This window comes from Ictidomys tridecemlineatus, chromosome 14, assembly GCF_052094955.1.
Source record: "Ictidomys tridecemlineatus isolate mIctTri1 chromosome 14, mIctTri1.hap1, whole genome shotgun sequence".
Lineage (NCBI taxonomy): Eukaryota > Metazoa > Chordata > Mammalia > Rodentia > Sciuridae > Ictidomys > Ictidomys tridecemlineatus.
In genome coordinates, this window is record NC_135490.1 from 34,810,581 (window position 1) to 34,826,032 (window position 15,452).

A 15,452-nucleotide genomic window follows, 5' to 3' on the forward strand; every position below is an offset into this window, starting at 1 on the left:
TTATTGTTTATTGAGTGTTCGCTCTGTCCTGAGTAGATTACCTCTAATAGCTTCCCAGTCTTCCCACGACCTATGAGTTAATATTCTGACTTCTTTGTTTAGACTCCAGAAAATTTAGTAGTGGATTCTTCATGATAGTCAGTGGTAGAGCCTGGATTAAATTCTGTAGTTTGTTCTTCAAGTTCCTGCTCTGAACACTACATTATTTCATGGAAAATCCAAAAATAATGGAGTGCGTTTCTCTTCTAAACAAACAATAAATGTCAGCACAATGATGCTACAACAGAATTTTACGTATATGAAAATCTTTGCTTCCTAAAAATCTGGGTAGTAAAAGTTGATGTGTTCACTATCCTTTCTGACATGATAAACTAATCTAGTTTCAGTGAAAATGAACATTGAGCTACAAAGGAGTAAACACTGCTTGATATTGTGATGAACATTTCTTGCTAGAGTGAATTATTGACAATTATCTTAAGAAAGTGTGTACACTCAAATAAAATTAGCTAACCAAACATCTGGTCGGATAAAAATCTCTTTGAAATCTGAAAGTACTTTAAGTATTGAAGTGGTTTGCAGTGTCTTAAAGAACTGACCCTTCAGTGATTTCTAAAAAATATCTAGGAAGAAGAAATTTCTAGAACTGATTTCTGGATAAAAGTGTGTGTGTATGTGTGTGTGTGTGTGTGTGTGTGTGTGTGTGTGTGTGTGTGTGTGTTTAATTAAAATATACCTGGAAATTTACTGGTAGATTTAGTCAACCTTTAAATTCTAACTGTAAGATGGTTTCTTTCTCCTTTTCCTTCCTACTTGGAAACAAACAAAGCATTAGTTTATGTAAGAAGCCCAAATCAAAGGAGTTAGAGTCTCCATTATGCACATGAAGAAGAGACTGGAAAGTGTAATGTACCACCCGGCAGTCTGAGGACTGAGAGGCCGCAGCAACTGCAGACATTTGTTGCTCTTGCTGAGGAGGTATCTTTGTAGTCTCTGGAGGAAGCTCAGGATGCTGTTTGTGGCTTTCAGGATCTTTTCCTGAAAGGGGAGCTATTTGAATGGAAAGAGATGCTGTGTGTATCTCGGGCTCTGGGTTAGGGGGTGGTGAAGAAGGCCTTTTGAGAAATAATGGTACTTCAATAGGTTTGGAGAACTGTGGAGAACTCATGGGGCTGCTACTTCCTAGATCCTGGTTCTGAGTTAGTTTCATGGTAGAAATTCTCCGAGTATGAGAATCTTGTGTGTAGTCCTCTTGTAGCAATGGGGTACTGTCAGCGAAGGGAGCAGAACCTATTCTGGGAGCTGTTGGGAGAGGATTAGTGATTTTTTGTGTATATGACATAGTTGTGTTGGATTCTTCAGAATATATGATTGTCTGGCTAGAATTGTCACTAGAATGCATAGTTGTGTGAAGAGGCTCTTTGTTAGTAAAGTATTCTGTACAGGAAGGGGTTTGTGGGTTAGTTATCAATGAGTCTAAAATGTCAGGCTTTCTGTGATTGGTTATCAAGAAGCTACAAGAGCTCTCTTTTCTGGCTGGTGGAAGGGGTGCCTAGATGGCCAAAAGCATCCGGAAAAAGAAATAACATTGAAGGAAAAACAGAGAAAGTCAAAGTTAGTCATGAAAGAAACCTGCCCTTAAAGGTAGAACAATCTCTCTTTTCTCACTATGCTTTATGTTCTCTTGGCTAGATTAAATTATCATTTTCATTCCTATAAAAATTCCTATTTTAGCCAGGAGCAAGGGTGCACATCTATAATCTAGTGGTTTGGGAGGCTGAGGCAGGAGGATCACAAGTTCAAAGGCAACCTCAGCAACTTAGTGAGGCTCTAAGCAACTTAGCAAGATCCTATTTCAAAAGAAAAATATAAAACAGGCTGGAGAATGTATCTCATTGGTTAAGTGCCCCTGGTTTTAATCCCTGATTTAAAAAAATAATATTATATAGTTGCCTCCATCCACATTCTGGGAAATTATGTTAAAAATGAACATATGTTCTCTTGGCATATTTTTAGACCTCAAGGTCTATGGTTAATGAGTCACATAGTTTTACAATATTTTTCATGCTTGTGGCACAATTTTACTCAAATCTTCAACACAGAGTCCCTTTAGTTTTCAGAGTGAATAGTTGCATAACTCGTATTTATTGAACATACAATGTATTGTTAACCTTATGATTTTGAAATCCAAAACATCAGCTGCCAGCTTCTTAAGAATTAGAATGTATCCTAAACATTATGTTAGAAGATGGCTTACTTTTATGAGCTTAATCAGAAAAAAAACCAAAACAAAACAAAAAGCCCATAAAAAATATGAAACACTTGTTTTGAACATAAAATTTGTTCTCCTTGTAAATAGAAGTCTGGCAAGCAAAGCAAATTCAAAAGCAAATGTATATTAAAAAGAAAAGACTAAGAAAGAGGTTGCTAAGAAAGAGATTCTAAAGCTTTAATAACCATGCTTTAAAGTAACACAGTAAAGAAGAGTGTGCAGGATTACCTGAGTTGGTGATTTCTTTTCTTGCAGGTTTGGTCGAACACTTCTAAAACCTTTTGCTGCAAGAGAGGAATATGTAGCATCTCCGTTCAGTGTCTCTTGATTTCGATCATTGTAAGATCTCCATGCTTTTATTAAGGGAAAACAAATTGGATACAAAAATATCTGGGTTCACATAAACATTTTTTTTCAGAAAATTTATTTTTATTTCTAAAATGGAAATATTCTTACTAGAATTTTTATTTAAAATGCGTAGCAATGTATGAAATTTAAGTTTAACATGAGATCAACAATGTGGCTATGGATATGTATAAAAAAATCCTCATAATAAATGTAATAGTTTTCAGAATATCTTTTCTGTACCTGAGTCTGGTGAATGAGAATCACGCCCTGAAAGAAAAAAAATATTGAAATTAATGCAAGGGTACAATAATTGAACAATCCAGTGAAAATAGTTGGTGAAGAACTATGTGCATAATTTTTGCAGACATTATCTCAGTTCTAAAACTCTGGGTACTTTAAATATAATGAGAGGTTTGTGCATTAATTTTAACTTCAATGGAAATGTCATTTACTAAATAACCATAATATATAATTAACACATATATCAAACACTAATTTTTCTCCTCAATAATGCTGCAGCCATATAATTTTAAGATTATTGTTACCCATGAATTTCTTACATGAATTTCTGAATATTGAATTAAAGGATCTAAAAGGATCTGGTTCGTAAATAATGGATGTTTTTCATAGCATTAAATCAAATGAGCAGACCCATAACTGGCAAAAGCCCTGTTGTTACTGACTTTATTTAACTTCTGTGCTAGAGATGAATTTTTTTAATAGTTTGCATTGTTTCTATCAGATCATGAGATACTTTCAAACATTCTGTTACTTTTGAATTTTCTTCCTATTGTTATTTAAAAATCATTTAAATTTAAAATATGAAAGAGCTGTTAAAATGCATTCCATTTTCCTTTAACTCATGAATCTTGGAAAATAAATTTCAGTAGCTTAAATTACTCTTGGTAATGCAGTTGGAAATTGACTCAATCCCATATTTATTATTGATTTTATTGGAATTATGCATTCAAGAATCTTCTGTATGTCTATTTGGGGTAATCAAATGTGCCCAATGTGCACATTTAAAGTTATCAATTTGTCTGTGTGGTTCTATTATACAACATGGTTAATTGCACTTAGATATATAAAACCTTGCACTTGGAAAGAGTCCTACAGGCATTTAACTGTCCAATTCCTTCTACTTGTTACCTGGGACCATTATTAAATTACTATTATTTCAGTGACTTTTTTTTCTTCTCATGTATAGGGTATAATTATTTTGAACTCTGAACACTAAATTTGGGACGGTAGAAGCATAAATAGTTATGAAACCCTATTTAATTTTATATATTCTCGTTCTCTCCTTTAGGCAAGGCCTTTCAGACAGATTTTTTTTCCAAATCAAAGGAATAAAAATAAATATGAATCAGCACAGAGTAACTTAGAATGACTCCAGCCTGGGTGAGTTAGAGAAGACTAACAAATTCCCATTCTTTATAAAACTGAAAAATAGTATGGGATTTTCGCTCTAATAAATGAAAAACTGGAGTCATAAAATGAATACCAAACAGTAAAAATAACTTTAAACATTGATGAATGAAATGTACTAGATTCTATTTCCAGAATTTGATGGAAGGTGAAGATTGAAATTCGTCATTTAATTCAGTTAAATGATGTCGAGGACTCTATAAAGAAAACAAACATAGTCTAGTAATACAGAGCAATCTCTGGAATTTTATTTGGGACATTTAGGAAGAGAGATTTAGTAATGACTAGGGTGTCACACACTGTGGACAAAGAACAAATTTGGGGACTTAAGGAAAAAACAACGAATCAATCATGATCGTTATTTATATTATAATTATTTGCTTGAGAATAGGGAGTTTATTTTTCTCTTGGTTTGATAAGATGAAAAAAGAGGGTATGTAGTATGTGCTGAGGAGTGATGTCATAGGAGCCAGATATGTGGAGGTGCCTGTGGTTAGACGGGAGGGCGTACTAAGCTGGTCTGAAGGGTGTGATGTTTTTATGTGAGGTCAATGTATCCTATCATTGACAGTTTGTAGGGGGTAAACCCTGTTTCTTCACATTGCAGATCACATTGGAGATTACAGGACCCTAAGAAACCATACATGGGAAAATCAGAGGTCAGTCTTTCTAGGCCCAACTATGGACCAGGGTGTGCTAAAGAAACATGAGGTATTAATAATGGTGCTCTCTGCGGAAAGGCCTTGCCTAAGAGGGAACAAAACTGTGTAGAATTAAGAGAAAGGAGAAAAGAGAAAACTAGCCATGGATTAAAATTTCAGGATGAAGCAATATTTTTATCTAAGTTTATGTTGACGATTTAAGTCTACTTTTAAGTGGGTGGTTTTTAAGGATACTGACATGTACAACATTTCAGTTTCTTTAAAGTAAGCCCAATTCTAGATATTAAAAATCCCCAGCTCCGATTTGTGACTTTATTGTAGACTACAGAAGTCCTAAAAGAGAAGTTCCTTCCCACATGGACACCATTCACTATAGCTCAACTTTTATAGTATCACTGCCAGAGAAACTTGGGAAAGGGAGGACCTGTGTATTTTGGAGCAGGTAACAGAAAGTTTCCCAGGTCTGTGTCAAGAGTAAAGAGAATATGGATTCTAAAAACTAAGAAAGTTGAGCAGGTAAATGGCATGGCAGATACACAGGGTGAATAGTTTTGCCCCAGATCTTGAACATCACTGATGATCATTCACTTGTGAAGAATCAGAATTCAGATTCTAACAATCAGAACCCTGAGTTTCTAGCGTGTTTTAGCAGACAGCATTGTTTGCCTGAAATGCTAAGAATGACAAAATGAGATTTTGCATCTGAAAATAAACAGGGTCTTTGAGGGTTGAGACTTGTCAAAGCTCCTCACTGGCACAATGGGCTTGTTCTGTGTCCAGGCCTTAGTGGCCGAATACCTGTCAGAGATATTCTTTAATATATTCCTGGTCTGTTATCAGGGATTGGCCCTCAAAGGACCTTCTCAACTTTATGATTCTAACATCAGAGTTTTCATGTGACTGTGTTGGTTGTGCCTATCTGTCACATCACAATCTTTATGTTCAGGTTTTATTAAAATTCCTTTTAACTGATGTACTATATTGACTCTATCACCTATATTTTTCTGGAAAGTTATGAGGACTTTAATCCTTATGATGCATTTCTTTAGAGGACTCTAGTGCTTTGTACGAATTAAAGTCGACCTTAAATTCATGTCAATTAGTTGTGTGGCTCTAAGTACTATAATAAGTCTTTGCATTTATTTTCTTTAGTTATCCTCATTTAATTCTGACAAGGCCTTGTGGATTTGGGAAATGATGTTCTCAGAGAGGCAGGAAAGTGACAATTATTCTATTCTATTTTTTTTTAAAGAAGAAAACTTGAGGTACAGACAAATTTTTTTTTTAAGGGCATAAAACACACCAGTGATATTGGCAAGACTATCTCTTGGCAGAGTGGTCCTGTCACGAGTGGCATCCTTTACCAATGTCACCTCAGACTGCCAAAGGTTTTTGATTAAGTGAAATGTACTTTGGATGTTTCTCTTTAATCATCATTTTGCATCTAGCCTAGGTTTAAAACATCGGTGTGAGAGATGGTGCATTATCCTCTGGGTCTTCACTTCTGATGAGAGGAGGAGGAGACACACTGATGTAGGGGATGAAGAGTTGATGACACCTGCGGAACTTCTGATCTGAAGGGGCTTGGGGGAGGGGTGGAATCTTGTGTTTGTTTATGGAAAGGTTGTTGAGTTTCAAGAATATTAAATGCAATGAATACTTATTAATTCCCTTTTGATTCACATAAAGACGGTCAAATATATTCTTATGAAAGCTCCCTTAAAATGTGATTGGACACAACAGATGCTGATTTCTTTCTTTAAAATGTATTTAAAACTTCCTTAAACCAGTTAAGATTACCGTATGTGTCTGTTTTAAAAATTGCATCCAAAATTCAGGGGACTTTATTCTCTAGAAATCTTACTTATAGTGAGATAAAATATAAAATAGCTCAGAGTCAGTACATAGTCTTATCATTGAAGATTATTTCATATTCCTGAAGTGTTAAAATTTTTCTCCTAATTGGATTGTGAAGCATTGAATCTTTTTCTAACAAGTTGACTGATAGGAAATTGTTCATGTTTAACTTTTGACACTCCAAAATAGCAATCTCTATTCAATCTAATACTGTCTTTTGATGGTCACTTTTATAAATAACAGTAAATTGGCATTGATGGAACAGTGTATCATGCCTCAGGAGTACATCAGTGGGCCACACCTGAGATTATAAAACTTGATAAATGATAGTCATGGTACAGGCATTCCAATTACATAATGGCTCTGGCTTGTATTTTATTTATTTCCCTACCTCCTTTCATTCTTATTTCCTTGACCTATCTAATGTAAATGCCTATCGGTTTTGTAACACCTTGTCATGTTTATAAACACATGAATAAAATATGTACGAATGTATCTAGAGAGATTTTTGAAACCAAAAATGAGGTCATACAACATACATTGCAATACAACCTGAAGTCTTTTAATCTTAACATATTATGAAACTTCCTGGCCTGATATTCGAATTTGGACATTGAAATCCATTTGTGAATTGGAGGTGGTAAATGGACGTGGAATTCTCCATATGAAAGTTTGTTTTTTCTTCAACAAAACTGGGTAGTTTAGGACCTGGTGGCTTTAAAGCTAAGGGCACCTGTAGTAGTTAATCAACTTCTAAATGTATGTGAGTAAAAGATTGTGATATGCATAGTAAGAATTAAATTTATTTAAGAACTTTTTACCCCTTTCCCAATTTTGCTCCAAAACCAGAAACTGCAACTAACAAACCAACAATGAAACCAACCAACCAGCCATCAGAAGGCTTGGCTATGTTTTGGAGTCTAGGAATAGGGTTTTTTTCTGGGCTCACTGATCTTTTATAACTGCAGCCCCCTCCTGAGGGAGACTGTGCCTGAGGGCTTAGGAAAGTCATTGTTATAAAGAGACTACCTGAGTGAATGCCCTCAATAACTTTCTAGGGTGTATTTTTATCTGTAGATACACATTAATTTTAACTGGTCAAGATTTTCATATATTTAAAAATACGTATTAGATGGGTCTTTGCTGATTAATGAAAGGGTAAGGCCTTTCTCTAAAAACTATTATTCTATCATTCTGCTTATAATCTTTGGTGAAGAAGCAAATTAATGAAGATTGGCTTTCCAGAATTTCTTCCTGACCCCTGTATCACCAAAGAAACATATCATAATGAGATATGATGTTACTTTATTTTATGAGATAACAAAAACTTGAACAGTTATTAACGTTTACACTTATTCAACATGTTTTTGGCAAGTGTCTGTTGTTTTTAATTAAATTTTTAAATGTGTTCTACAAGATATCAGTTTCTTTTGACCTTTTATTTTTAGAACATAAACAGCTAGAAGGGATAAAATCTATTCTTGGGATAAGAAAAATAAGAACTCGGGGCCATTTGAAAGGTATTTACAGCCACTGTACTCATCCAAATAAGATCATTCTGGAAAGAAAGAGAGGTCAGGTACAGCCATTCAAGTGTGACATTCTTTCTGTGAGTTAGTGGTATTATACCTGCGGCCAATAGGTTTGGAGAACTTTGAACTCTCTTCACAGATGTTAACGTAACAGACATGGCAGCACGTTTGCGAGCACACCCACCGCTATCTGGAAGCAAAAAAATGATATAGCAGAAGCCAAGGCAACAGAGGAAGCACATGCAAAATCATGCGTTTTTAAGTGAAATGTGCCAGACACTCGTGAGGGAGATGAACAGTCAGAATTAGTAACCATGGAGCACATCTGCAAATTTCACACTCATCCCCTAAAACGGACAAAACAAACAAACAAACTCCCCCCAGGGGTCTGTCTCAGAAATAGATGCCAATGCTTTAGGAAAAAAACAAAAGGTTTGATATTTAACATTCAATGTTTTTTTTTTTTTCTGTTGTTGTTAATGAAAATATAGGCACAGAGCTCAACTGTGTTTATACCATTTAAATTCAATGCATAACTCTATAAGCAGTATATCTAGCTTTTAGAGTTATGGATTATCTACTGTCCACAGTTAAGCTCTATAGTTATAATATACTTTTGTATTAATAATTTAGGTTTTACTGTCTTGTAGCTTTTATGATTCCTGAAGATAGCTTGAAATAAATCTTATTCGGTGACATAGGCCTGATATACTTGATAATATAGGATTTATAAAGAAACAGCATTATGGGAAACTCCATGTCTTCCCAGAGTTATGGAAATGATTAGCCCAACTAAAATCAGGAAAAACATTGCTCCATACAGTATTAAAATGAGCATATTTTTAAAACTAATTTGTTGCTTTTACACTTTTGAACAATGATCTATATTTATACTTAAGCACATTGTGATGTGAAATAAAATAAGTGCAAATGCATCAGACGTTTTATGTGCTATGAGAAGTTTAGGCTTCTAAATCTGGAAGACAAGTCTCCTAAAATTGAAAGGTTAATGTTCTATTTATGACCAGATATGAATTCCATTCCCACATTCCTTTGTATTATAATGTGTGCAGTAATAGCATCCCTTACTCTCCTCATTTTGATCATTAAGTCAGAACAACGTTTTGTCTTTTTGAAAACTAAGACAAAAAGAACAAATAATGCAACCATCAACAAGATAATACAATCATCATATTTGTGATATGCTATCCCTATATATATTTTTTCTTTATTTCATAGAGAAACATATCCATTTGGTGCATTAGACACGAGAGAACTGAGCTTAGTAATGACACTTGGAAGTAAGATTTGAATTAGTTATTGATAATACTCGCAAAGAATAAGGTCAGCAGAATTCAAAGTTGGTGGAATTATTCTCATATAACTTAACAATATATGTTTAAAGTCACAATTTCTTAATATAGAAAATAAATAAACCAGAAACCTAACTTGAAACAACATTAGGTGAAAATAAGCCCAATGAATCAAAGGCTATAATTAAGAACCCAAAGAGAAAAACACAAATGATGAAAACTGAAGGTAGCTCCAAGAGAAGCACCGACAGGATTTTAATAAACATGACAAACTGAAAATAGCCAGGAGACAAGCTGTCTGCTAACGTGGAACTGATGTCCTAGGACACAGGGTATCTAGCAGCTAGGGCGGGTTGGGTAGTCAAGGGTGTTGGAACTGAAAACTGAGAGCACTCTCAATCATTTTACTTTCTGGTTCTTTGATTCTATATATCTGAAAATAAGCAGAGATAAAAACAGAAAATTCCAGAACGAGAAGATCCAGGACCATTGGTTAAACTTGGTGTTTTCGCTGTGGCCTGACAGACACTGTGCTGTCTCAGTACATTCACAGGGACGCTGGCGGCTGTCTCCATTTTTGAGGAAAATATAGTAACATCTGATGGATGCTATGTGAACTGATAACTTGAAGAAGAGCAAAGTTTCTACCTCCCAGGTTGTAACATCTATGCCTTTGGGTGACATGCGTCTTTGAAAAACTGAATTGAGGGTGGTTGTCATGTTGAAAACCAAGTGCCCTGTAAAAGTGAGACTGGCCCTGTACAATCTAACCTTACAGTCTGAGAAGTTTTTCAATGCACCACAGCCATTAACCTATCATTACTAAGTAATTGTGGTTATAAAGAATGAAATAAAATTAATATTTTCTTTTAGTTTGCATGACTATTTTGTCAAATGGCTTTTAAGTTGTTAGCACATAAAAACTTATTAAGAAGTATTATTAAGTGATTGAATTGTTTGCATCTTCTAATAAATAGAATTGTTAGATATTTCATTTGGCCTCAAAGCTTGATGAAAATAATTACCGAGACATTGTTACTCTGAGCCAAGGAAGTTTGGAAATCTTTGGGCTAAACAATTTATGTGTTTCAGGCAGCTCTAAACTTTGATCAAGTAAATGCAGAATCTGTCTTTGTTACCATTTAATAAAGAGCTTATTTTTAAAAAGTCAAGGTTATGTGAAATTTAGAAAACAGAGAAATCTATTATAGTATACTTATGTATTGAGACTTTCTGGTATTTCTTGAGAATATTTTTAAGGACGCAAAATGAGGAAGTTATCTTTTATACATCAGTTCATCTGAAGGAATCCTAATGCTGGTCTCTTCTGCACAACTATTCATGATCTGCAGCCTCTGAGTCACAATTCTACCAAGATGCAAGACCTCTGGACAAGGTGTTTCCACTGCTAGAGAATACTCACATGGGTAAACCATGTTCAATGAATTATTTGGTGTCTTTTTCTCTCTTTTCTTCAATAACTAATTTCTATGCCTACGAAAATAATGGGTTACAAATTCTGAGTGAAAATATAGCATGCTTTGTATATTTTCCTCCATTGTTTAGATAATGTAGAATGAAAAAAAATGAATCACATCCTCCTTGGCCAGTTCATTATGTATTTAATTGAAAGCAAAGATTAGATTTAAAGTAATTTTTAAATTATAGTGACTAATATGTAGATATTTAAGTTGTGATATATCTCTTCAATGATTGCTACATAGATAACACAGGCCAGTTTTACTTACTAGTTATTTAGAAACTAATTCCTACTTTATTTTGTAAATACAGCAACAACATTTACAATTTTCTAAAATGATATCTATTTAGCCTCTTTATATACATTTTAAAGTGATGTTTCTATAGCCACATTATAACATTTCTTTGGAGTTTAAAACAAAGGGTTTAAGTAACTTCTAATCAATTTTTATGTCTAAGTCTGAAAATCATATTTCACATGCATATATGCTTAAGTAAATTCACCCATGTAAGCAAAATAATCCTATGCAATTTAACATTCATCCAGAATCAGGTTTACTCTATCTAATAAATGAGAGAATGTTTTAGATGGTTGTGGTTATATTTAGGCGGTTCAGTAGTAACTTCGTTCTAGTATGAGACTTAAACAGATTTAAAAATTTCTTTGCACCTACCTTTGTCATTAGGGATTGAATTATATGAATAGAAGATCAATTATGCAGAATATATTGTACATGAATAAAGTATATTTACTTTAATCACATATACATATATATCACAATAGCGCTATAATAATTAGGAAAATCAGCACCCAACAAAATGAAGGATATTGGGAAGTTATGTTCAACTTAAGCCTCCAAAGAGATGCCTCAGATCAATCAGCACATACCACTCCCTCAAATGGAAATGTGCTGATTGAGTTTGGCAACAGAGTTTATCCTAGACCAGCTGAGGGCTCTATGTTCTATTTGATTTCTTTGCTGTCCTTTGCCTAATAATATTTCTTATTTCATTTTCCACGACCAATTTTAATACCTCCAATTCTTGAAATGCCTTTACTTGTTTAGTTTGGAAGAGCATCATTTCTCTTGACATCTAAGCCATGCTTGTCCATTTTGAGCATCTCCAATACCCTCATCTTGCCTGTTGCTCTACACGTGTCTACAAGCCGGTTGCAACCTCAGGACACAGCATAATCTAGGCCAGTTAGAGCAGGTTTATGTTAAGGGGCTTCCAGGGAAAGATGGACATAGTATATGTCCCTACAGTTGATCTGGGGATTAGACATTCGTTCTCACTAGTGGGTTATTAATTCTTCCTCTAGGCACTTTGATATTAAGATACAAGCAAAATGTCAGAGAGCTTGATGTGAAAGAATATTTCAAGCCATTTTTTTTCTCTGCCATAAAGTGACTGACTGACTAAAATAACTTCCTAGCAGCACTTGCTGGACAAAAGGAAATGACATGGTTTAAACACAAGTAACAAAATTTCAATGAGAAAGTCATTTCCTGCATTACTTAATACTGGTATATAAGACTTGGGTTGGGGAGAAGATGAAATTATAAACCAAAATATCTAAAAGACAGAAAAAATTATATTTCATATGTACATCCCATGTATCACAAACACTTTTATGATTAAAATATACACCATAAAGTTTGGAGACAATCTAAAAATATAATGCTTATGTCTATATGTGGGTTGTGATTATGAATTAATTAAAGTGACTTTCTATGCATGATGCTTTGACATTCTATCTGCCAACGTTGTCAACATAGAATTTATAGAATGGGAAAGTTTAAATATTTTTCACCAGAGCAACCTGTCTTTGAATTTAGTCCATCTTAAGTGAGAGATTTCAAATGTGGGCATACAATACCTAGCATTTTGGGGAGTTAATTTTAAAAGATGATTAGAGAAAAAGAGAGTAAGAGTATGTAATAGAACCCCTTTTAATGGCTATGAAAAGAAATAAAGGAATGAATCTGGACTATATATCTAATCAGAAACTCAGTATCACATTTAGGATCAGAAGAGTGATAAACTAATGATTTGGGGCCAAGATGATTTTTAGAGATCAAAGCTAAAAAGTTTAAAACTAATGGAGACAGCATACCTGTATTCATTTTGACCTTGGAGGTTTTGTTATTAAAGTCTTCAGATTTCCTGTAGAAAAAAAATGATGCATAATTTGTTCGCTAGCATGTGGAATAAGATACCATCAGAGTGTACTTTTGTTGTCCTGTAAACCTGTTAGTTAATGTCACATCATCATTAATCTTACTTAAACCAAGGTTTTAAAAAGGTTAGTCAGATTTAAGATACCATTCAAGTTAAAATCCAACTGTTCTTGATCCTAGGACCATAAACTTATATTTTGGTTTAATGATGGCTGTTTCATGAATCAAAAGAGTGTTCATTTTTGAAATTAAATTTCCTTTACAAACATTTATATGAATGATTTTTGTTCTCTAAACCTGGAAGGATCATCATTGCTTGTTAATTTTCCTCTTCCAGAATTATAAAAGGGACCTTTGACATCATTACAAGAGTGGGTTATTTTCACAGGCCAATTTATCTTAAAAAGCAATTGAGGGGAAACTTCATTAGAGTAAATTTTATTTCTTATTTTTCTGCATATACAAATAAAGAGGCCCATTTCTTGTTCTGTTTGTTTGTATCATTTTCCCAGAATGCTGCATGTTTTTGAACGCTAGGCCTTACTATTGCCCCTGTGGAAGGAATGCCAATGTAGCCAGGCAGGAAGGCAGGGGTCGGCTCAGGAGCTTTGAGAAAGTTCCTTCAAATGTATTTATTTTAATCTCTCAGTAGCAAAATTCCTAATATGTTAACCTTAAATGGACAAAATAAATAGAAAAGTTGCCTCAGGGGATGTCTGTGACCAAGGCTGGGACAGCTTCTAAAACAAGAAGGGATAAACAATTTCCAGAAAATGAGGACTGTAAGGACATTTTCCAAATTCTATTTGATCACTCCTTTTAGAAATAGGCAACATTGTATATTTAAACCTGATTCAGGCTTCAAAACTGAATGTGAACATAGTGTTGGGGCTGGAATAGCACTGACTAATACACACCAAATAGAAGGAAGCCTAAATCCCAGAACACAAACCCTCTTAACATGTAATAATAATGTTTTTATACCAAAGGAGAGATTTAGTGATCAGCACATATTGTGTGAATTCAGACGCAGATGTTTACAAAACATCTGACGCTCAAAAGGTAAAATAGGATTAAGGAGAACAAAGCCAGGCGCCACAAATCCTTGCGCTTTTCTTTAAAGTGATGTATCCTGTTACTTTAAAATGTAATTTGTGAGGTTTTTCAACTTCTCATTGTTTTAGATGTCAAAATGTGAAATGACTAACTTCCTAATCAGGCAAGACAGTTTCCAAGCTGTTAAAAGAAGAGCCAGGGTGGCAGAACTCTCCAGAAGAACCTGAGACTGAAAGGCTTCTTGGGTACCTAATGAAAATGCATGATTCTATTTCCCTTATTTGTGCTAAAGCCATTAGCAAATTCATGACTGAGAACTCTTTAGACAATTTAGACTAAAGCGAATCTAATCTCTTTTGTTCTGTTCTGAAAAAGTGTCTTTGATTGTACTTACATAACAAGCACAGATTATTCTGGAAAGCATCAAATTCCTAGAGTGTTTGCAGCCAGTAGAAGAATACAGTATTTCAAGTACTCTCTTAAATTGGAATTGAAGCAGGGCCAAGAAAACTGACTATAAAACTACCTTGAACCATCGTTCGTGGTCCATAAAGCAAAGAACTTTGCACAATGGGTTGTCAAGGTGATTTCCTGTAGGTTGTGTTGAGACTGTATTTGCTTAAATTCAGATTTTTTTCCCTAAGTTTTAGGTAAAAAGCAAATTGTATGTATCCTAACTTGTATATAACAATGGATTTGTTTTACTTACGGGACAGAGTAGCCTTTATTCTCAATATACTTATGGCAGTAGATGGTTCTGGTTATACATGGGCATGAATATGACTTCAGGTCTAGAGAGTTGTTAGTTCTACAGCTGGTTCAACCCATGCTAGGCAAATGCTCTTCCACTTAACTACAACCCCAGCCCTTTTAAAATTTTATTTTGAGACAAGTCTCACTGAGTTGTTCAGCTGCTCTCAGATTTGCGATCCTCCTGCCTCAGCCTCAGCCTCCCGAGTACATATTATTACAATTGTGAGCCACTTTCATTTACCAAGCACCTCATTATTTTCCTATGGAGCAGAGAAACCTTTGTTCAAAATATGCACAAGATAATAGGCTGGGTAACTAAAACTATTGAGTGGGGGTCCTAAATATTTAGATTGGTTATACTTTGGCATCAGCATGACTTTTTGTCTAAGGTCTTATAATTCTGCTTGAAACCCTTGGGTTATCAGGAAACCCATCTGAAGAAGACCAAAGGCCAGATCCTTGCCCCAATATTAGCCAAGAATTCTGTGTTATTTATTTATTTATTGTACCAGGGACTGAACTCAGGGACACTCAACCACTGAGCCACATCCCCAGCCCTATTTTGTATTTTT

General features: G+C 34.6%; 1 protein-coding gene across 36 annotated transcripts in view; it reads right to left on the reverse strand.

The window, feature by feature from the left end:
• Sorbs2 (sorbin and SH3 domain containing 2) overlaps positions 1–15,452 on the reverse strand; it is a 326,988-nt gene that overhangs the window by 85,422 nt on the left and 226,114 nt on the right. For 25 of the 36 annotated variants that reach the window (XM_040294542.2, XM_040294547.2, XM_040294553.2 and 22 more), the window contains 4 exons: positions 13,008–13,057; positions 8,194–8,286; positions 2,858–2,884; positions 2,498–2,622 (listed from right to left, as the gene is read on the reverse strand). In XM_040294542.2, the coding sequence (XP_040150476.2) occupies positions 2,498–2,622; positions 2,858–2,884; positions 8,194–8,286; positions 13,008–13,017 (255 nt within the window). In that variant the 5' untranslated portion in view covers positions 13,018–13,057. The remainder of the gene's footprint in view (positions 1–2,497; positions 2,623–2,857; positions 2,885–8,193; positions 8,287–13,007; positions 13,058–15,452) is intronic. The other 11 variants (XM_040294561.2, XM_078031062.1, XM_013360304.4 and 8 more) reach the window with 7 other exon arrangements.